Source organism: Notamacropus eugenii, chromosome 5, assembly GCF_028372415.1.
Source record: "Notamacropus eugenii isolate mMacEug1 chromosome 5, mMacEug1.pri_v2, whole genome shotgun sequence".
NCBI lineage: Eukaryota > Metazoa > Chordata > Mammalia > Diprotodontia > Macropodidae > Notamacropus > Notamacropus eugenii.
In genome coordinates this window covers 146,830,445-146,854,743 of record NC_092876.1, presented here as the reverse complement: position 1 = coordinate 146,854,743, position 24,299 = coordinate 146,830,445, and the positions used below count along the sequence as shown (strand labels likewise).

Sequence of the window (24,299 nt, the reverse complement as noted above, 5' to 3'; positions counted from 1 at the left end):
TATAAGTTAGCAGACAAGATACTGTATTTAGAAAAGCCAATTGCCTCAAACAATATTCGTGGAAACATTAGCTCAAGGGTGGGAAACCTGCAGCCTTAAGGCCACATGTGGCCTTCAAGGTCCTTAAGTGCAACCTTTTGATTGAATCCAAATTTTACAGAACAAATCCTTTTATTTTTGTTAACACATTTTTGTCCATCTTTTAGATTTTTATTTTATTTTTAAAATAAATGTATTTAAAATACTAAAGGATAAAATAAGTTTCAATGAAATAATCCTTCCAGATTAGAACATTAGTGAGCTATAAGCGCTAACTTGACAGCTGCTACACTCATGTTTTAATTCTAAGTTCCCTGCAGACTGATGCCACTGCCATACAAAGCTGGTTGGTAAGAGTTTATGGGGCTTGAGTCCGCCCATCTCTTACCAGCTTTTGACAGTGGTGTACTGTGTTTCTGTTTGAAGTGGAATTTGTGAATAGTTATACAGCTGGACAGTATTTCTTAATTCTGTCTGTTTAATAATGCATCATGTCAAAGAGACCAAGAGAACACTAAGGAAGAAAACAGATTTTTTTAATGAGGATTGGGAATTGCAATATTATCTTTTTTCTGTTAAAGATAAGATAATTTGCTTGCTTTGTCATATTGCAATATCAACATTAAAGACATTCAGTGCTCATCAGCATTATAACACTCATAAGGACCGCAAATATTTTAAATTAGGGCTAGAGACACAAGGTTGTATTGCATAAATTAAAAGATGAAAAACAAAAGCAAGGACAATTCTTTCAAAAGCAGCAACAATTAGACCTGGAAATAATGCCACTGAAGCAACTTACAAAGTAGTTTAAATACTCAGGAAAAAAAGGGAAGCCATTCCGTGATGTAGAAATTGTGAAAGAATGCATTGTCAGAGTTGTAGGATTGCTTAGACCTTGATAACATTTCAAAGTAAAACAATTGCGTCTTTCAAGGAGACCATTGGTAGCATGAATTAACCTTCCACTTAACAGAACAATTTTATGCAATACTTCAAAAGGAAAATATATATTATTCAATCACTTTGGATGAATTAGCTGATACTACTGACTCGACACAGGTTTTGTACTTCATTTGGGTCATAACAGAAGATTTTCTTTGCTACACAGAGTAACTTGCTTTGGGCATTCTTGCAAACAGAATGGATATCTTCAGTGTTGTAAAGTGGGACTGAATTTGGTAAATTTAGTGAATGTATGTACGGACTTTGAACCTTCCATGACAGGAAAACATGAAGAATTTATTGCACAGATAAAAAAAATTAACAAATCCAGATGCTCTCATTTCTTTTCACTGTATCTTGCATCAGCAAAATCTCTGTGTGAAACCTACTATTTTAAGTGACACTTTGCAACAAGTTATAAATTGTTAACTATATTCATGCAAATGCAAGTCAGCTTCATCAGTTTTGTAAAAAAAAGTTGAATGATGAGGTATTCAGTGTGAATTTGCTCTGTATAAAGCTTTCTGAAGTGTGCTGACTGTCACAGGCACCAGTGTTAGCCAAATTTTATCTCTGCAAGAATAGACAGTTACATTTTATGAAGAATAGAATTAGCGATGTGAATTATTGAAAGAAGATTTCTGTAGGTTTGCTGCATTTTTGCGTGGTAACGTCAAATCAAAGCAACTTGAATATTTCTTTGCAAGATAAAACTGTCTATATATGATACGTGGCAAAAGAAAAAAAAATACAGTCCAAGCATTTCAAAAAAAGCTATCTTTTTCAAAACACTTCTTCAGAAGCAAATTTTGGTTGAACATGTTCCCCAGTTAGTAAGGTTGTTGATGAGGAGTATAATATATTTGAATCATTTGAGGAATACATCAGTTACAGACCTTTTAATTGGAAAATATAATGAAAGGTTCACTGACTTTGCTAATTATGACATCACACTCAAATGAGCATTTTATTCACATCTAATTGATATCACCAAGATCTCTGAAGAACTACAGATGGAATTGATTGAGCTCTCAATAGATGACATTTTAAAGTCATTGTTTGATGCTAAGAAAGATCAAACTGAAATATGGAAAAATGCCTGAAAAATGCTTTTTTGCTTTTTAACTACTTATCGCTGCCAATCTACATTCTCCTACTTGATCCAAATCTAGAATGCCCTTAAAGTCACAATGACTCCATACTACAACCAAATATTCAAAGGCTTTCCAACAAAAAACACATACAACAAAGTCATTAAGAAGTTAGCTTTAAAATTTTCAAATAGTTTCCATTTTTTTGTAATTAAGTACAGGGTAGTTAGATTTTTACAAATAGTGTACATTTTAAAGTATATATAATTGAAATTTCTTGAATGCAGCCTTATTTTAATATTAATTATTCTAAGCTAAATTTCTAAATAAATTATTTTTAATATTAATTATTCTAAGCTAAATATTAATGCTGCCTTCCAACATGAAAAGGTTCCCCACCCCTGCATTAGATTCCAGCAGGCTCACAGGATATGACTAACCCCACCCCCCCAAAAATCATTTGCATTCTCATTTACTAGCAATAAATATAAAAATGTAATAAAAAAGAGCAGCAAGTTTCTGTCATGTCAAACCACCATTGCCACTCTTACCATCACCATCTTAATGACAGACTTCCCTCAGACCTAGATGGAGACAGCCCAAGAGCCTGAAGAAAGAACCTTGGGAGTAACAGTGCTTCCAGTTCAGTGCCAACAGCCATTGTCCTGGGAAGCTACCTGTGCAGAGATGCACCCTGGCATTTGTTCTTGGAGAGGCTACAGCCATAGCAGCTGAAGAACCCAGAAGTGAAAGTTCTTGTTACTAAAGTCAAAGTCTTTGGCATTGTTAAAATTTCATCCTCAGAAACAAATATGGTTTAACATTGGAAATCACATTAAAGAAGAGGCATTAAAATTTCCTGTGTCACTGCCTCCTAAGGACCATGGGACTTTTCCATCTGACTTGCTTCTGAATCCATCTTTTTCCCCCCATTAGAATGTGAGCTCCTTGAGAGCAGGAACTGTCACACTTTTTTATTTAAATCCCTAATTCTTAGCACATTTCTTTGCAGTAAGTGCTTAGTAAGTGCTTCCCATCCCCACCACACAAGAATTAAAAAAAGAAACTTTTCAGTAATGAAAAAATCATCAGATATTTGAGAATTTAACTAGAAAGTTTACATGACCTTAAAGACAAGTATAAAGGGATAATGACTGAAGGAAAAAAAAATAAAGCTCTACATAGAGAAATATATTTAGCATTCATAGATTAATATGTTATTAGTTAGATTAATATAACAAAAATTACAATATGCTCATAACTAATCTCTGTATTCAATGCAATTTGGGAACGGAATTTGGCTTGTGACTTCGTTACTATAAGGAACTCCTTTTGTCTATGCATATCTACACCTTCTCTACTACTTACTGTCTTAAGAAAATTTCCCAGAGAGTTAAGTGACTTGCCTAGGTTCAGAACACAGCTTGTGTATCAGAGTGGGAATTTGAACCCAGATACTGGCTTCCGAGTAGCTCCATATCCAGTATTCCTCCACCATTGAAGGCTAACTCCAGTGTTGTCCATAAAGAAGAGAGGTTGTTGTATTCTTATACCTCCTCTTTAGGGTCATGTTTTCATTATAATTACATAGTGTTCAGATGAGTTTTTGTTCTTTTTCTTTACGTTGTCATATTCTTGGTGTATATTGTTTTCCTGATTCAGCTTAATTAATTTTTCACTTAAAGTATTAATATTTTCCATGTTCCCTCTCTTCCCCCACCACCAGTATTTATATTCTTTATTTCTTAGTGCACTGTAATACCCCATCGCATTTTTATTACTACAATTGATTTAGACATTTCTAAATTGATGGTCAAAGATTCTAGTTCTTTGTTGCTACAAATGTTTCAGCATATGTGGAACTTTTCCTTTTATCTTTGACCTCCTTGGGAAGTAGATCTTGAATGGTAGAGCTGAGAAACAAATATCTTTTCTGTTTTTTTCAGGCTAAGGCTATGCTTTTCTCTGTATTTCCAGCACTTAAATATAGAGTCTTGTATATAGTAAGCACTCAATTTTTTTTCAATCAAGCACTTATTAATTTATTTTTATTTATTAATCCCTGGCACTGTGCCTAGTTATTGGGATATAAAGAAGAAAATATAATAATCCTTGTCTTTAAGAAACTAAATTCTGTTAGAGGGAAAAACATGTTCATCTCTAAGTATATGTAAAATGCATACCAACAGAAAGGTAGTTTGAGAGGAGAAGGTCCCAGCTGGCAGCTGAACTTAATTGAATCACTGTGCTGATTTTTTTTTAAATGGAAAGATTGAATAATCTCTACATATAAAGAAAAAATTTGCTTTTTCCAAAATAATGATCTATACTTCTATATTTTGATTTTTTTGGCAACCACTCCTGAGAGTAGAGTAGGAAGGCAAAGACAGAAGAAATCGTTTATCCTTGCTCATCTGAAAAAAATTTTTCTTTATGTAGTAAATAGATGAATTGTTAAGGCTGCCTATAGAAAATCATCTAGAGACATTTAATATATTCCAGGACTACATTTCAACTAAATAAATATGCTTTTGTCCAGTTTAAATATAACATACACAAATTTCAGGATGATAAACTTTTAAACTTGTAACCAGGTGATTTTCTGAGACAGAATGTCCTGGTATTTGACATTATTTGTATTATACACTTATAAATATATTTCCATTACAGGAATTGAATTTTGTGCACCGGAGCTATTCACCGAGTACCAGTTTGAATGTAAGTACTGAAGTCCATATTTTTTGACATCTCGATTTAAAATAAAATGTAGATTATTTCAGCATCAATTAATATAGCAAGTTAGTTCTATGATCACTCTGTATTTATGTCTTATTTAATATTTTATCTTTCCCTAATACATGTAAAAACAATTTTTAACATTCTTTTTAAAAATGTTGACTTTTAAATTCTTTCTTACTTCCCTCTCCCCTCATTGAGAAGTCATGCAATTTGATACAGGTTATACATGTTCAGCCATGCAGAACATTTCCATATTGTGAAAGAAAACACAGACAAAAAGAAAAAAAACCTAAGGAAAATAAAGTTTAAAAAAGTATGCTTTGATATGTATTCACATTCCATCAGTTCTTTCTCTGGAGGTGAACAGCGTTTTTCATCATAATTCCTTTGAAATTATTTTGGATTATTGTCCGTTATGTCTTAAGGAAAATCTGAATTCTTAGATTGTTAGGAAATGAAATATTTGGCCCATTTTGCTCTAAGATACCTCCCTTTCCATAGCAGAATGTTCTGCTTTAGACCTATGGCACTTGTTCCTTTCCATAGCTTTTATCTTAGAGGAAATTTTCTCTCTTTTGCCCTTTTACCACCATATATCTGTAGTTCTCTAGGTCTCAAGCACAACTTTGATCATGGAAGTTCCAGAGGAGTATGAGAAGGGTGTATTGTGAAGAAAATCTTTTATTACGAAGGGCTGTATGTAAAGGAGAATTGTTTATTATTTTTCAATATATTGTTTTATGTGTGATTTGGCAGGATATTTTTACATTCTTTCTGAAGTAATTCAATAAATTTTTTCTGCCAACAGTAATTCTTCACTTTGTCTAGGGCTAAATAGGAGAGTTTGGAGTCAGTGGAAGGAGAGTACCCTTGCTTTTGTTACAAGGAGAACGGATTGCTCGCAGTCTTAAGGACTCTCTCCAAGCATTCCTGTAGTGCAGGGTACCCTTTAAAATGGAAGTATTTATTTATTTTTCAGTTAAGAAAGGGCAAAGTAACCCTTTCAGAATATTATTTATTTTCTGTGTTTAAACTTGCTTTGTTGACTACCAGCACATAACTAAATGCAGAAGAAAATTGGGGAAAATAATGGATATATGTCAATCAGATGTGATATCCTGTATTTGTCTTAAGTTTTTATGTGTGGCACCCAGTGGCCAAGAAGTTTTTTGGTATTAAGTATGATATGATTTGTCTTCTTGAATGATAGACAGTTTGGGGAATCTTGAAAATACTTTTCTTCCTTAGGTATATTTATATATGTTAATTTATAAAATAATTTAGGACTATTGTTTAGGTAATTTTTACTAAATTCTGTCCTATTAGGAAGTAGTCATAGTCAGCGCCAAAAGGACACCTATTGGATCTTTTCTAGGATCTCTTTCCTCACTTCCAGCTACTAAACTTGGTTCCATAGCAATTCAAGGAGCCATTGAAGCAGCAGGTATGTAACTACTTTGTGCTTGGGAAGAGAAAGCAGGGGTGAGAAGGAGATTGTGTTATAGTGGGTGGGACTATGAGCATGAGGTAAGAATTAAGGAATGAAGTAAGAGGTTAAAATCTAGCCTTCGACACTCACTGGCTCTGTGACTGGGCAAATCACTTAGCCTTCATCTGCCTTAGTTTTCTCAGCTGTAACATGGGGATAATAATCATACCTACCTCACAGAGTTGTTACAAGGATCAAGTGAAATCATATTTGTAAAGTGCTGAGCACAGTGTCTGGTTACGTAGTTGGTGCTTAATAAATATGCATTCCCTTCCTTTCTTCCCCTCTCTTCCCTTAATAAACATTATCAGCTCCTTCCTAATTACATAATGCTCTGCCAGGTACTATTAGGAAAAGAGGAAGTAATGAAATGCAGCCTGCCTCTCCAGGATTTATAAGCTAAATAACAAGACAAATATATAATAAATGCTGCATGATACTGTTATAACAGGGATTAGAAATAAGAATTCAGTTAGATAGAAAAGGATCTAGAGGTTGACCAGATGTGTTTCATGGAAGTCGTTGAAGGAAGAGGAGCAAGGTAGTTCAGACAGCTGGGATCCTAAGCCTACACTAGGAGACTGAGGAACAAAGGCCAAAGACTCTGGAACATTGGATGGAGGCAGTGACTCAGAACAAAGTACTGATATCAGGAGTATAGCTTCATAATGAGGTTTACTTATATTCTTTGTCCCCAAAAGGGAGAACTGAGGTCAGAGGTTGGGCAGTCCTAAGTCTGCAGTGGAAAGTCAGTGGTGTATCACTGGGCTGGGGGTTAAGAGGCATTTTGAAGAAAGAATTCATGCAACTTGGAGGCTGATGAGTGAAAGGGTTGGGGGGGTGTTGTGGGGAAGCAGGGGAATGGAGAGGGAAGATTTGTTTCAGGTTTTAAGTCTGAGTGACTAGAAGAATAATGGTACTACTGCCAGAAATAGCAAAATCATGAGAGAATCCAGTTTTGGGAGGAAAATGGAATTTCAAGTTTGAAATGTTGAGCTTGATGGTATTGCCTGCCTAAAGTGTAAATAACCCGTAGGCAAGTATGATATAGTAGACAGAGTGCTGAATTTGGCATCAAGAAGATCTGGGTTTGAAATCCAGCCTCTAACAGTTATTAGTTGTATTACCAATGGGCAAATCACTTGACTTCTTTAAGTCTTAGTGGGATTAGAGAGGAGAGAGAACATATTTAAAATTTATTTACAAACTTATAGATGTTTTGATCTGTATCAGTGGGGGTAGTTCCCACACTGATGAAATTACAGATCTTTGCATTTTGACACGGACTAGTAGACATTTGAAAATAATTTAGGTGGAGATGATTGTAGAGGGTCAGGGCTAGAGACAGAGTTTTAGGACTCATTTATGAAAAGTTGAGAGTTGCCACTATAAAAATATGAGTTCCCCAAAGAAGTTAATGTAAAGATTGAGAAGCAGAGAACTGGAGTCCAAATCTTGGGTTCCTCAGTCTAGAAGGGTTAAAAAGTAAAAAAGAAATAGTGAAAAGAAAAGAAAAAGTTCAGTCAGAGATCCCATGACAAGAACTCGAATAATGTACAATCACAGAGGAGTTTTAGAAGGTTGAAGAATTTCATCACCATCATGGTGCTGCTATTGGGAGGTTGAAATGAATGAGTGAGCCAGAAAGTCTCTTATACAGTTATGCCCTGAATTAGATAGATTTTTGTATTGAGTATCCTTTTTGCTTTGAAATGATAAAATTAGGTTATTGAGGTAAATACATACTTTTTTATTTAAAATGTGTTTATTAAGTGCCTGTTGTGTGCAAGACACAATTGATAACATTTGTGGGCAGGAAATACTTTTGAAAAGTAGGAAAGTAAGAAAAAATTTAAATTAACTAAGCCTCTTATTTTTTATGAAGATGTGTTAGGCTGCTTTGGGGACAAAACTTAAAACTGAATAAATGAGAATTAGTACTTAGAACCAGTGGGGCTAAGTACTTCATTATTTGATGTGGTAATTATTCATTGAATTTTATAAAATGCTGACATGCCAATTGTTTTGTTTTAAGGAATACCCAAGGAAGAAATCAACGAAGCCTACATGGGCAATGTTCTGCAGGGGGGTGAAGGACAAGCACCAACGAGGCAGGCTGTGCTTGGAGCAGGTATGATTTGTTTTTTGGTTACTTTTCCTGGGCTTCCCTAAGTTCCTTTTTCTGAGAAAAGCATTTGGTAAAGTGTACAAAGAGCTGTCCTCAGAGACGGGAAGACCTGTTTTCAAGTGCCCTATCTGCCACACACTTTTTGTGAGAGTCTGCACAAATCACTCCAACTCTTAGGGCTGTAAGCAACTCTCCACGACTGCAATTTGTGGAACAGTTAGCAGTCATTGTTGGTAGAGGAAATTTCTTAGAGTAAGAAAATCTTGGCCTGATTTTTTTAAAAAAAAGCTCTTAAGTTTAGAAAATCTTAAAATTGCAATAATGCAAGCTATTATTTATATGGATATTTGTAATGTAAATAGTTCATTATAATCTGATGGAATATTGTTAGTGAGGTATTATGGTACAATAAAAAAGAAAAGAATATGGAACTAGAAGTAAAGAATCCTGCTTTTAGTCTCTACTCCAGGTTTTCTGTGTGACCTATAATTCAGCCTCTTTGGACTTCAGTTTCATTATGTCTATAATGATGAGTTTGGATTAGATATTTTCAGGGAAGAGGGAAGGGGCAGGGGGAGGAGGCAGGATGTGTTATCTGTAGTAGACTGCTCATTTTATCCAGAACTAAAATTGCACACTGGCATGGGAACATTCATGTATGCTACAGGAAGTTCAGCTTTATTCTAACACTTACATAATTAGTAGTGATTTTTAATTGGTAAAAAGTATCTGAGTGATTTGGGAGAATGATTTAATTATCCTTATTCTAGGTTTGCCCATCTCTATTCCATGCACCACTGTCAATAAAGTTTGTGCATCAGGAATGAAATCTATTATGATGGCATCTCAGAACCTAATGTGTGGCCATCAGGTAAGAGGAGTACTTGCTTTTAAATTTCATAATGAAATAGCAGAGGCATCAGAGTTAAGAGTCTGCTATAGCAGAGCTGGCATCAGAGTCAGAAAAACCTAGGTTCAAGTCTTACCTCAGATACATAATGTCTGTGTGAGCCTGGGCAAGGCACTTAGCCTTTCTTTGCCCCAGTCAAACTCATTGACTTTACATTGCAGAGTACTGCCCTTTGTCCATTGGTAGAGTGAATTTCCTCACTTGGGATTCAGTAGACCAATGTGGGCACAGGTCAAGATTAAAAATAATGAAAGTACACTATAGCAGCTGTCCAAAGAGAGTGAAAATTTAAAACACTTATTAGAAATGAATACATTTGCCAAGACTGAATAAGATTCTCCAGTACAGAGAACCCTTGGCTTCCAGGGCATTGTTTTTTGTTTGTTTTTTGTTACCAGTGTTAGAACCTTTCCCAGACTCACACATTCAGTATGTGTCAGGCAGGACTGAAACCTGGATGTCCTTGGGTTCAAGACGAGTTCTAGGTCTTCTGCCATGGCTGCCTCGGTACAAGGAATTTAATGAATGATCTCTTTATTTGTGTAATTGGTTTATTATCTATGACTTTGAGAAAATTTTGCCAGGTATTTTTTTTGCAATGCAGATAATTGATATATGATTCTATACCTTTTTCCCCCCTACATTTTACAAATATCTTTACCCTCTTTACTTAATGTATGCCTCCTCAACTACTGCTTCTTCTTTTTGGGTTAGGCAGAGTGCCAAAGACCTTGGAACTCCTAGGAATATGTTGTCTGGAGTTCACATTTGTTGTTTCTGGTTGCTTCCAAGGTCCATGCTATAGATTTCTGACTACCCTGGGACATTCTTGTGGGAGCTCTCCATTCTTTTTGGCTCTTGATACAAAGCTCCATAGAGGTATCTCTGGCCTGTCTCTGGTCATACTAGAGGTTCCTGTCTTGTTTGACTTCTCTGGAGGCCTGGCTTTTCTGGGGAACCCCATTTCTTATTGTTTGTGGGCATTTGGCTGATTGTGAAATATTCTAGGTTGGATGAAGTCATTTTGGTTTCTCACTGGATTTCTTTGTGATTATTTGGTCTGGTGCAATTTTTAGGTTTTTGTTATTGCATATGTGGGGTAACTAGTTTTCCTGCCGTAGTTCAGGTCACCATCTTGGTTAGCCTTCCGTGGTAGAAGATTTCATAACTAGTTGCTAGCCTTATAGCAGTTACAGTTTTGGAGATGGTGGAATGTACTAATGTTTCAGACAGTTCATATGATGCAATTACTGTTTTTTTCTCATCCATTATATCTTGGCTTGTACTTTACATTTTCTCAACTGTCCATAGGCTAATATGATACCTGTTCAGTATCTTCATTGTATCACTGAATACCCTCCAACCAGCAGTTCTCACTGAGGGTCCTATCCCACTGTTGTGTGCCTATTTCCCAGAAGCTGAAGAATCATATTCAGTCATAAGTACCTTAGCAATTCACAGTGTTAATCAATTACATTTGAGTGGCACGTTGATGGATACAGCAGTCAAGAGATCATACATGGCTCTAATGCTATAAGAGATCTCAGAGACCATCTGATTCATGAGCATGAACATACTTATAGGCCAGAAAGCCAGGCTGAAAAGAGGGTTTGAAGTAATTGCGAGAGTGAAATCCTAGAGTTAATGGGAGAAGATGGGAGTGAGGGTACAAGCAGAAGGCTCATTATTTATTGTGAGTAGGGAGACTTCTTCCTCTAAGAAAGGACTAGAGGACACTATAGTGGGTAGTTACACTGGTTATATTGAGAGGCTTTAAAGGAATAACTAATCTCTATATTCATAGTAAGGTATTTGGCCATGTCATTTACTCTAGGTATGGAGGCACAGTGACAGTTTGAAGAGAGGAAAATGTTTGAGAAGACAGAAAAAAGAACACTGTAGGAAGTGTTCTTTAGGTTTTGCGTTTATGTTATTTAATACAGTAAGTTATATATATGCATTTGGTTATTATTCTCTGATAGCATACACTTGCTTATTTTTAATGAAACAAATCTGTATATTTTATTTTTATAGAAGTTATTTCCAATGAAAAATATTTTTAAAAAACCTAGTTTGTAGTTATACTGAGAGACTTTAAAGGGATTAGTAATCTCTGTATTCAGTAAGATATTAGGCCATGTCATTTGCTCTAAGTATGGAGGTACAGGTGACAGTTTGAGGAAACAGTAAAATGTTTGAGAAGAGAGAACAAAGAACACTAGAGGAAGTTAGATTTTGCATTTATATTATTTAATACATAAGTCTTTTGTGCATTTGGTTATTTTTCTCTGATAGCCAAATCATTTATTTTAAATGAAATAGAAATCCATACATTTTATTTTCATGGAAGTTATTTAAAATGAAAAATATTTTTTAAAAACTAAATAATTTTCCCAAATGGAGATCCTTTTCTACCTTCCTTTCCCCTCCATACTTCTCCCTCTGGCCCACCACTTAAGAGAGGAAGAAAATAATAACTTCAGCTACAAACATAAAAAGACAAGTGAAACAAATTTCTACATTAGCCATGTCCAGAAAATATGTCTTGGTCTGCACTCTGAGTTCATCACCTCTCTTTCGGGAGATAGGCACTATGTTTTATCATGAGTCACGTGACATCCTGTCTGGTCATTATGCTGATCAGATTTCCTGACTTTCAAGGTTGATTGCTCTTTACAATATTGTTATTATTATACACATTTTCCTCCTGGTTCCTTTCACTTCATTTCATGCCAGTTTCTATAAGTCTTTCCAGTTTTCTCTGAAATCATTCCCTTCGTCATAAAAACAATTGTGTGTATTTTTTTAGAAAAGAATATTTTTTAAAAATAGAGTAAGTCAAGTAAGAAACAAGCATTAGGAATCTGTCAAGAAAAATATCCTTCTCTTTATGTGTTCTTTCTGTCCTGAATTTTTTTTCAAATTGATTGTAATTTTAATTATGTTTGATTTGTATAAGTGACATTTAATGGGAGTCACTTCAAAACAAATGGTTCTTACTACATATTAGTGTTTAGAATGTGTATATTCTAAAAATTTTCAGTGTGTTCATAGTTTACTTAATCTAGTTGAACTGTTATTTATGATTTTTCATAGCAATTTATTTGCAACTACTGAATGACATTTTTTTGAAATAGGATGTGATGGTTGCTGGTGGAATGGAAAGCATGTCTAATGTTCCCTATGTAATGAACAGAGGAGCAACTCCTTATGGAGGAGTAAGACTTGAAGATTTAATTGTGAAAGATGGACTAACTGATGTCTACAATAAAATTCATATGGTAAATGTTATTATGTGTATACTATGTAGTATAAAAATATGAATGAGTTATAGTATCTATTGAAATATTTGCCTATTTCATAAGATGTGCAGTAAATATTAATTTTAGGAGAAATACTTTTCACATACATGTCAGAATCTTAGCTTAAATCTGATGCTGTTTTATTGAGCTAAAAAGAGTATTGACATAAGTATATTCAACAGAAACTTAGTTGTGGCAAAAATTTTACCTTATTGAGTATTTGAAGTATTTAATTTGTCATTACTCCAACCCAATGATCATTTTTCAGGTATCTACTATGTAATGAAAATAACAATAATAATAATAGCAATAGCTAACATTTATTTAAAGCATATTTTGTGCCAGGCACTGTGCTAGGGACTTTACAAATATCTCCTTTGATTCTTATAATAGCCCTGTGAGATGGAGGATAGCTAGGTAGTGCAGTGGATAGAGCACCAGTGCAGGAGTCAGGAGGACCTGAGTTCAAATCTCACCTCAGACACTTGACACTCACTAGCTGTGTGACCTTGGGCAAGTCACTTAACTCCAGTTGCCTCATCCTGGGTTATCTCCAGTCATCCTGGTGAATATCTGGTTGCTGGACTCAGATGGCTCTGGAGGAGAAGTAAGGCTGGTGACCTGCACAGCCCTCCATTACTCAAAACAGAGTCAAGTGCAAGTCATGTCATTATTTCTCTGATGGCATGGTCTTCTTCAGCAACTAAGGATGAACACACTCAGCCCTGTGAGTTAGGCGCTATTGTTATCCCTTTTTACGAGCAAGGAAATTGAGGCAAATAGAGTTTAAGAGACTTGCCTGGGGATACACAGCTAGTAAATGTCTGATGCTGAATTTGAATTTAGGTCTTCCTTGCTCCAGGTCTGGTGTTCTATCCACTCTGCCACCCAGTTGCTCCTGGAATAGGTACAATCTACAGGATTTGGTAACCATGCTTGGATAAAGTAGGTGAGAGACTGAGGAGTTGAGAATTCCACCTACGTGTGAGCCTAGTTGAATGGCAGGATAGTGGTACTTTTAAATAGTAATAGAGAAGTTTGATAGGAGGGACCATTTTGGGAGAAGGGTTAGGGCTGGATAAGGTAAGTGGTTCTGAGAATCATCTATGTAGACATGATAATTGAATCTATCCTAACCCTAAACCCAAACCCTAACCCAAAGTTCAAGTCAGTTGTGAAAATTCTCTAGGTAATGCTGCTGAAGCCTGCTAGTTAGTATAATTGAGTAAAACCTGACAAAAATCTAATGATTTTGGCCTTCCAGTAATTAGTTCATATTGTGAAAACCAATTCAGACCTTATGGAGCTAGTCTTATAGTCTTATACAGCAACAGCTTACTAGGTACCAAATTAAAAAAAAATTTTTTTCTTGATCTCTAGAGCAAGAGTGTGAGGTATTATGAAAGAAACTACCTGATGAAATCCTTAAGAGAAATAGGCTAAGCGTTAGAAGAGAAGAAGGCACAGAACAGAGCACTGAGACACACCGATGGTTAATGGGTATGACCTGGATGCAGAATCCAGCAAAGGGGAGTGAGGAGTAATGAGATAAGAGTCAGAACTATGAGAGAGCAGTGTCATGAGAACCCAGAGAGAAGAGAATATTAAGAGAAGAGGGTGAGCAGCAGTGTCAGAGGCTGCAGAGAGGTGGGGGAAAATGAGGACTGAGGAAAGGCCACTCATTGGATTTGGTGATTTTGGAGATTGTAACTTTGGAGAGAGCATTTTTTTAGCTGAATGATGAGGTCAGAAGCCAGGCTGTAGAGAGTTAAAAGAGTGAGAGGAAAGGAAGTAGAAGAACCAACTGCAGATGGCCTTTTTTACAAAGAGTTTAGCCATGAAAGAGGGAGTAGAGATGTATGACTAATAGCTCGTGGTGGTGGATAGTTCAAATGAGGATGAGGGAGCGTGGGAATATTTGTTAGGTAGTAGGGAAGCAGAGAGAGATTGAAGATGAATGAGAGAGTGAGGATGGTAAAAAGGACTAACTGATAAAGAAGATGGAATTGAATGGGATCATTTGTGCATGTAGAGGGGTTTGCTTTGGTAAGGAGAAAGAAAAAACTGTCTTCATGAGACAGTGGTGAAAGGAGAGATAATGGTGAAAGGCAGTGGATATGAAGTGATGAGGAGGGAAGAAGATGGAGCTTTTGGGGAATAGCCTCAATTTTTTTCAGTGAAAAATATAGCATTGTTCTTAGCTGAGAGTGTGTGGAGGTGGGGGAAGTAGAATCATAGGGGTAGTCTTGAGGGATGAAAAGGTTCAGAAAAGCTACTGTGTAAAGGCATGGAGGTGAGAGAATGTAAATTTCAAAGAAAAGCAAGTCTGCAAATTTGGCTCAAATGCAGAAGGAGGGGAGTAATGTAAAATAAATCATGGAAAGGAAGGCTAGAACCGTATCGTAAAGGCTTAATCCTGCAGACTTTCTGGGACTTAGATGGTCTTCAGGACTTTAACTGTTCTAACATTTCATAATGCTCTGGCTGACATTAAAAATATCTGGATGTGTTGAAATGTTTTAAGGTGAGCCATGAGTGACTGATGTAGTTTAATTGAAAGCATCTCTTTGAGCAGCTAAGAATGTGAGTGAATTGTTGTCAGATGTTCTTCTAAGTATATATGCTAAAATAAATCTTTGTTTCCACTTTTTTTTTTTAAATTAGGGTAACTGTGCTGAGAATACAGCCAAAAAACTTAACATTTCACGAGAAGAACAAGATGCTTACGCCATAAATTCTTATGCCAGAAGTAAAGCATCTTGGGAAGCTGGAGTATTTAGAGATGAAATTATTCCTGTTACAGTTTCACAAAAAGGTACAAGCATAATGTTTCCAAATATACTTAAACATAGTTCAGAGGGAGTATGATATAGTTGTTGGACTTGAAGTGTGGAAGAATTAGGTTCAGATGTTGCCTCTAACACTTGGTGGTTTTGTGACTGTGAGCAAGAAACTTCATCTTTACAACCTCAAGCAACTCTCAAGCGAGGGGTTTTCTATGATACCTCCCTGAAGGCAGGGACTTCACTTTTCACTTTTCTGTGTCATGGACCCCTTTGTCAGCTTGGTAAACTGTAGGGGACCTCTTCCCAGAATAATTTTTTTAAAGGCATAAAAAAATAAAAAGGAGTACCAAGGAATCCAATTATATCAAAATGAAGATGTAATTATTTCCCCCCATCAAATTTCATGAACCCCCTGAAATTTGTCCTCAGGTTTAACAGATGTTTTATAAATATATCTAAGATGTTTTATAAATAGATTGTGATCTGTTAAATCACTTGTTGACTTAAGTTTTAGTTTATATGTTACAACTTTTCTTTGTAATGGACAAAGTATTGATATTTAATAGGTTGCATTTTTGTTTTTGTTTTTTGTTAAAAATAAGTACACTTATCTTTACTCTCATGCCAATTGAGGACCAGCAGAGTCTACAGTTCAGAGATTCTTGTTAGATTCTTACCCTTTTTAAGCTCAGGTCTTATATGATACATTGGACTTTTTTACTGTGAGTCTAGGTGGACGTCAGGTATAATGAAATTCTATTTCTTTAAACTTAAATTAATTTAAGCCCCTCAGTGTAGGACATTATTTTAGTACAACAGATTACATGTAACTAATTCAAGTTTAGGGTATATAGTCTTATAAGGAAAAGTATTAAGTGCATAATAGGTTGTTTATGAAATGAATTTCTGATTCAAACATACTATGTTACTATGTGTTCATTGTTATTTTTTCTAACCTTATAGTTTTTGTCTTTAAGGTAAATCAGACATCGTGGTAACAGAAGATGAAGAATACAAACGTGTTGATTTTAGTAAAGTCCCAAAGCTGAAGACAGTTTTCCAAAGAGAAAATGGTTAGTTTTAAGAATTATTTATTTCATAGTTTTTTCTTTATTTGTGAGTCAAATGTAACAGTACAAGGGGCAACTAGGTGGTGCAGTGGATAGAACACCAGCCCTGGAGTCAGAAGGACCTGAGTTCAAATGTGGCCTCAGACACTTGACTAACAGTGTAACCCTGGACAAACCACTTAACCTCCCCCCCTTAGCCCCTAAAAATGTAATAGTACATAATGGTGATCTATCAAAATGATGGTATAAAGAATCATACATAATCTCACTAGGACTAGAGAATCAAGTAATATGTGAAAATACAAAATGATGTTTGTTTTCTGGCTCTTCTGGTTAGGGTTTCCCTGTTGACTTTTGCTTTCTCCACCTGGGCTCAGTGTCATATTTCCCAGTAGAGATGCAGCTGTCAGTTGTTTGAGTCCTTGTATGGGTACTCAGTTTATGTCTAAGGAAAAGCCCATGGACCAGCCAGAGGTGTCAGGGCAAACACTGCCTTCGCTTGTTTGGATGTTGAGAATAACATGTAAAATAGTGAGTCAGTTCAATGCAAAGCTTTTATTGTAAGCATTGGGGAAGAGGGGGAAAGAGAGAAAGGAGGGGACGTATTATACAACTCAGGTATACACTAGCATAGAGTTTAACTCATGTAAGGGCAGTACTGCATTGGGGAGCAAAGAGATACAGGCCCATTCAGTAGGAGGTGATGCTCCTGCTGGAGCAGTGTGTTTCTGCTGGAGGGGAGAGGATACTCTAATATATCCTTCTGTGGGTAGAGTTCTTATGCTCTTGTTTTGGGTGGCCCCCTTGAAACTAGTCTATTTGCATATCAAGTCAGGGCAAAATATTATTTGGGGGAGTTTGTTATCACAGAGAAAAAACAGGCTGGTGATAGACAAAATATTATTTTGGGGGTTTTCTTATCAGGGAGAAACAAATGCAAGCTAGTGGTAGACAGAATATCATTTGGGAGACACAGCAGTACTAATCTTCAAAAAATACTGCTGTCAGAACTTTTCCATAAGTATGTTTTATAAGCTTACAGCTTTCCTTAAGGAGAGATTGTCATGATGGCCTCAAGACCATCAGGCCTAATCTTACAACAATGGTTTCCATGCATAGATTTTATAGGGTACAGCCTCCCTTAAGGGGAAACTGTCGTGGTGATTTCAAGACCACGAGGCCTAAGGTTATAGCAATCCATCCCTTGGTCTTTGAGACCACCCCTGACTGGCATGTTGACAAAATCCTTCTCAGGTAGTCTCCTTCAGTAAGTAGGCATTACAGATGTATTAGTGAATGGGGGAGGAAAGAGGAGGTCTTAACCTAACTTTATCCCAACTTAATGACTTGTCAGTGGCCTAGAAGGTCCTGCGGTTCATGCAATATCACAGTACTTTAATTTCTATCACACACATAAGATAGTCAATTTCAAAAGCAGTGCAGGTCTAAGTTCCCCAGTTGGTGGGGAGGGCCTAGAACAGGGGTGGGGAACCTGTGTCCTTGAAGCCACATATGGCCCCCTGGGTCCTCAAGTGTGGCCTTTTGACTGAATCCAAACTTCACAGAACAAATCCCCTTAATAAAAGGATTTGTTCTATAGAATTTGGACTCAGAAGGCCATATCCAAGGACCTAGGTGGCCAAATGTGACCTTAAGGCCACAGGTTCCCTGGCCTAGGGGAACAGGTTGTTCAAAAAGCTTGGGGTGACAGAATAAATTAGTTACGAGGTCAGCAACCTTGCTATCACAGGTCTTCATCTTCATCCATCAGTTTGTAGGCTTTATGGAAGGGGTATAGCCACATGCAACAGGAAAAGTTCTTGAAGGATACAAGATACTCTGGAGGCAAGTGGTTGTCCATAACCATGGCCCCAAGAGTTCTTTGTCCTTTGGCTAAGGTGTCAAGTCCTTTGGCAGTAAGTGACCTTCAGGTGTCTGGAGAGCACCTTCTATTCTTCTCTCAAGTGCCTTCGTATATTGTCTTCAGCCATTCCCCAAGTGACTATCCCCAGGAGGGCCCCAACTACAATCAGGATGCCCCTTACCTCCCCTTTTCTGCCTGAACCTGGGCAGGGGGTTGAGGAGTATGTCACGGAAACTTGGGAGTTATAAAGGGTAAGGTCAGTACCCATGGTGATGAGGGTGCAGGTGAGGTTGCCTACGAAGAGGGATCAAGGTGTAGATATAGATTAGGTAGGAAGGTACTAAAGGTGCACAAGACCTACTAGCAAGGTCTGGTGCTCTTAGGGTGTATGGTGATATTCCATGGTTGGGTCCCCAAGGGACATAACCTTTATGGCCAGGCAAGTGTCCTGATTTGTGTTTGAGCAAGTATGATTCATATCTCTGAGAAGGCATGTCCAGTAAATGACACACCAATGGATTTGATCAATGGCAAGCAGTTGGCCTTGAAGTCCTGGCTGAAAACTATATGGTGTTTTATATATGTCTGTGAATGGATCCAGGAAGGTTCTTGCAGTTATTTCCTTGACCAAGTTCCAAGTCACTTGTGAAGATTCTCTAGGTAATACTGCTGAAGCCTGCTAGTGATAAGACTTAGTATAATTGAGTAAAACCTGACAAAAATCTAATGATTTTGGCCTTTCAGTAATTAGTTCATGTTGTGAAAACCAATTCAGACCTTATGGAGCTAGTCTTATAAGCACAATAATTACAGGAAGAACATCAAAGTAGGCTATGCAATCAATCATTAAAATTTAAGAAAATAATCACATTCTGGAATTCCATATAGATTGTGAGTATATATAATAGTTCACTCAAAACTCAGAAAAAACACCTGCCTGCTTACTTTGTCTCCAGATTTACAGAGCTCCCTCTCTTAAAGTATTGTATATTAACCTCCTAAGGCAAAAATAAATCTTTAAGACTAGAGTCTGTTGAGACTAAGTTGGCTCAAGATGTAAGTTCAGTATAATTTTGTAATTGTTAGAATCACAAATCATCATAGATCACTTCTACACTGTAAACAAACTTGTAAGTTCCCCCTGCCCTCATACACTTTAGTGGTGAATGTTTGTAATAGAAGGAGGGGATCCCTGTTTTTCAGTAAAGCAATTAATTATTTCAGTATTTTACAACATTTATCAACATCTTTCACAGGGCAGATAAGGTTTTTATGACTACCCAAGTAGAAGGTCACAAAGAACCTGGCAGGTTTACAGATATTTTTAATCTGGATTTTATAAGGTTTCTTTAATATGTGTGTGTATGTATGTATGCATATATTTATGTATGTATGTGTGTATGTATATACAACTCAGATTCTATCAGTCCTTTCTCTGGAGAGGGATAGCATTTTTCATTGTAACCCCCTTCAGAGTTGTCTTGGAATATTGTATTGCTGATAATAGTTAGGTCATTCACAGTTGATCATCTTAAAATATTGCGGTTACTGTGTACAATGTCCTCTTGCTTCTATTAATTTAAATTTTGCATCAGTTCATGTAAGTCTTTCCAGGTTTTTATGAGAGCATCATTTCTTTTTTTTAATAAGTTTATTTATTGGGTGGAGTCAAGATGGCAGAGTAGAAGGATGGACCTGCCCTAGCTCTACCCTATAGCCCATAAAATACTTGTAAAAAAATGAAACAAATTCTAGAGCAGCAGAAACCACAAAACGACCGAGTGAAAGAGATTTCCAGCCCAAGACAGCCTGGAAGGCCGACAGGAAAGGTCTGTCACACTGGGCTCAGAGGGGAGCGCAGCCCAACCTTGGCCACAGGGTACTGCATGATCAGGACTAGAGCAGGCTTCAAGACACAGAATCACGGGCAGCAGCTGTGGTTCCCAGATTTCTCAACCCACAAATGCCAAAGGCAGCTTCAAAGGTCAGTGAGGAAGCGCTTTCTCCTGAAGGGAGCCCAGTGTGGCTCCAGGGGGGTAGCAGCCACTGCGACAGCCACTTTTGGAGCCCTTGGCCTAAAGACTCTGGGGGAATTGAGCAGCAGATCTAGGTCTCAGTTCTAAGTGGCTGCCCTGGAGTGAGGAAGAGCGCTGGCATGGTGGAGCTGGTGGTGACTATGGAGAGGGAATCCTGTTCACAGACCTGAATACTGTGCCTGCTCTCAGCCTTAAGCTAGTCAACAACAGGTGTGCTCAGACCATGGGTTAATCTCAAGGGTGGGATGCTCTCCCCAGTAAGTTTCCCACGGAGAAGAGGCAGAAATGCATGAGATAGCCCGTATCTCACGCCTCAATTCCCAGCTGTTCCCTGGGGGGCCTCATGAGAACTCTGAGGATTAGAAGTCCTCACCTTTACCTGCCCGAGACTGTCCACATGAAACTGAGCTTACACCCCCAACACTCTCCCAAAGAAAAGGAGCAAGGTGATGGCAAAAGCCATGTTCTTTTCCCTTGGGAACTGCAAGACCATGATGATATGATAGTCTGCTTATCTGCAAGGGTCCCAGCTGCACATGTAGGTTCTCAGCCCAGTCCAGACAGACTAGCACCTGTCTTGACTCCCAAAGATACACCCAAGGGGTCTAGTCTGGGATGCAAACAAATTTTAACTCAGGATGGGGCTTCATCCTTGATACATCCAGGGCCTTCTTCACACTCTGGGTCCAGTGTTTCTGGAAAATATGGCAAGACAAGTTCAGGAAGCCTCTTAATATTCCTTAAGAGACTTTAGAAGAGTAACTTAGACTCTTGTTTTATTTATTCTGTCATGCAGTGAAGAGTGTACTGAGTTCTTTGACTTTGTGCTCATTGTCACTTTCAGGTACAGTGACAGCTGCCAATGCCAGCACATTGAATGATGGTGCAGCCGCTGTGGTTCTGATGACAGCAGATGCGGCTAAGAGGCTCAATGTTGAGCCACTGGCGAGAGTAGCAGGTAAGAAACTTTATGAGTTTGTTATCTCCATATAGCTGTGAACTGTTAGCAAGAAGTCATTACCTCAATCTTTAATGACCTACGAAATTTTTTATTGTTGTTGTTCGTAACGAGTTATAGCATGAGCTAAGTATGTTATGTTGAATTCACTGAGGAGAACTCAGGTTGGAAGGCAGGCATACAGATATGTTTTGACATATCTGTCGAAACAGCTTGCTTTCTTGGCAGTTTCCCATATACGTACTAGCTTTGCCTCTTCTCTTCCAATCCTCTGGTTCAGGAAAGCTACAGAATTAAGTTCTGAGCGCATATCTGACATTATTTTGCTTTGTTTTCTTGAATAAACCATTATATTTCCTTTAAGTTTTTAGGAATTATCCCCTTTTGTTTAATTCAGCTTGAAGGTATTGCTGGTTCAGGTTGCATTTTGTGCTTCACCTTCTTGAAGTTCAACATTAGACTTAGAACATTCAAAGCCATAATTTTGCCATAATATTTTTCAGTTCTGGATATTTAACATTAACTTCATGTGCAATATTTTGCATTCTTTTGCACTAAATAAAAATAAGTTGTAAAAATTTAGTCTTTTGTATCAGATTTTTAACTTCATTTTCTAAATATAAGAATATAGCGTGTTAATATTTACTTTTCTAAATAACACAATTTAGAGGAGTGTGCTGATTTACATATTTTATAAAAGGTTGGCTCTTGTGAACCATTCATGGTAGTTACTGGCTATATTACCCATGTCAGTGGGAAAAACTTCTATTCAATGACAGAAGATGTAGTATTTTAAAATCTTGACCTCTGACTTTTATAGCGTTTGCAGATGCTGCTGTGGCACCTATTGATTTTCCAATTGCCCCTGCTTATGCTGTACCAAAGGTAAGAACATGGGATAATACTGCTTTAGTAAGACTAGTCGTTATGCTTTTGGGTTAATTATGTTGCTATCTCAGGATGTGATATCTTTGTAAAAATACATTTCCTCTTCATTGCCTTTTGATGCCTTGCTAAATTATGCAGCCGTGACCCGTTACCATGCATGTTCCTTAATCTGCCTCCTTGTTCTGGCCATTTCAGAATTTCCCATGTACACACATATATGAGATAAATACATTACCTACCTAAACACATACAACACCCCAGTTTCTTCACCTATAAAGTAGTAGCCAGTTTTTAAAATCCCTGTAAATTTTAAAGTTTAAAAAAATAAAGTGAACTCTGCCTTATATTTAGATTATACCCTTGATAACTATTTTTTTTGGAGAGAGATTTCTTTCTGTTACTATAGGGATAGCATTGTATATTAATTCTTGGAAGTGATTTAAAGTCATCTGTCTTCACTGCTAGAGAGGCATTATGATGTAGTAGAACACCAAAAGAGGAATTTAAAGACCTTTACTCTTAAAATACTTTAAGAGTATAGGTGTTGCCACAAGCTATGTGACCTTGGGCAAATTACTTTGCTTTGTACCCTGTCTCTTGAAATATAGAATTAGAATAATAGTGCTTGTATGGATTAAGTAAGATAGTATGCCTGTAAAATCTTTGTAAAATATAAGAAGTACTATGTAAATGGCAGGCATTATTTATAGATTATGATCTTTTATTTCTACAGACCTGAAAATCAGTTATTATGAATTATCTTGAAAATTCAAATTTCAGGTTCATTTCACTCCTCTGCTCAGCATATTTATTTATTTTGGGCTGTTGCCTTCTGCCTTCAGGTAGTATATTCCCAGGGAATGAAAATAAATTTGAATGTTAGCCTTTTGCCCAAAGGATAGTACAGTGTATTCAAAATAGTAAGATATGGTTGGGAAGTTAATTCAGTGATAGAAAAAATGAGGAAGAAAGCCTAGACAGGTTAACTTCTTGACCCAAAGTCATACAGCACGGAAGAGTTGGGATTTGAATTCATGCCCTCTCATACTAAATTCAAGATAGGTAAGAACTCGATAAGGAAATTGTTTTACAGGATCCCTAATTTCATTGATGAGGATCTTTATTTCACTGAAAGATCATATACTTACTGTGTCTTACTTAGTGCATGGTCATTTTAAGTTGCTTTGCTCAAAAAATTAACTCTGTAGTCCACCTAGCGATGAACTTCTACAAACTTAATAGGTGGCACAGTGGAATAGAGTATTGGCCCTGGAGTCAGGAGGACCTGAGTTCAAATTCAGCCTCAGACATTTTACTAGCTGTGTAACCCTGGGCAAGTCCCTTAACCCTGGTTGCCTCAAAAATGAAAAAAAAAAAAAAAGGAAAAGGAAGGACAAACTATTGTAGAACTGGTTTTTAGCCATCAAACATGTAGTTATATATATATATGCATATTTAAATTAAAAAAGGGACTGCATAGCTGATAATGGAATAATAGGAAGTTCATTGCCAGGTTGCTACTTTAATCTTTTCTAGCTTGGAAGGTCCTGCCAGAGCTTATGTAGAGAGTGATGTTGTCAAGTAAGACTTGTAGTGGGGGAAAAAACGAACCCCTTTCAAAAATAAATCTCAGATATTTATTTATGTGGACTTCTAACATGGTTTTCCCCTAAACCATTTCTTGCAGTTGTATGAATGGATCCAGGCATTTCTTAACATTCATGCAATTTCTCTGCCTTCAGTTTGCAACTATTTTGTAATTATCTTCCAGTACATTCTCAGCTCTCAAGTGACTTCAGGTTTCTGGGCTATGAAATTGTTTCAGCCTTTGCTTGTACACTGGACTAGATATAGGACACCTGCTTTAATACCTACGATTTTCTTTTACCTTTTGGAGCTAAGGAATGGATGTCTTGAAATTTTGCTTGGGCACGGAGCTAAAAGGACTCCTTTGGATTGTAAATCCATAGAAATAAAGTGCATTTTGGTTCTATTACAGTTCTGGGAGCCATCACTTTGCAAGTTGCATACTGTTGAAACTTATTTATTAAATT

The 24,299-nt window shown here is 36.9% G+C and overlaps 1 protein-coding gene across 1 annotated transcript in view; it reads left to right on the top strand.

Moving 5' to 3' along the window:
* The window catches only part of ACAT1 (acetyl-CoA acetyltransferase 1), a 34,460-nt gene that overhangs the window by 7,040 nt on the left and 3,121 nt on the right, over positions 1 to 24,299 (top strand). Inside the window, exons 2-10 of the mRNA XM_072611187.1 lie at positions 4,746 to 4,793; positions 6,141 to 6,258; positions 8,339 to 8,434; positions 9,202 to 9,302; positions 12,479 to 12,622; positions 15,308 to 15,458; positions 16,407 to 16,502; positions 21,244 to 21,357; positions 22,178 to 22,242. Of these exons, the coding sequence (XP_072467288.1) occupies positions 4,746 to 4,793; positions 6,141 to 6,258; positions 8,339 to 8,434; positions 9,202 to 9,302; positions 12,479 to 12,622; positions 15,308 to 15,458; positions 16,407 to 16,502; positions 21,244 to 21,357; positions 22,178 to 22,242 (933 nt within the window). The remainder of the gene's footprint in view (positions 1 to 4,745; positions 4,794 to 6,140; positions 6,259 to 8,338; positions 8,435 to 9,201; positions 9,303 to 12,478; positions 12,623 to 15,307; positions 15,459 to 16,406; positions 16,503 to 21,243; positions 21,358 to 22,177; positions 22,243 to 24,299) is intronic.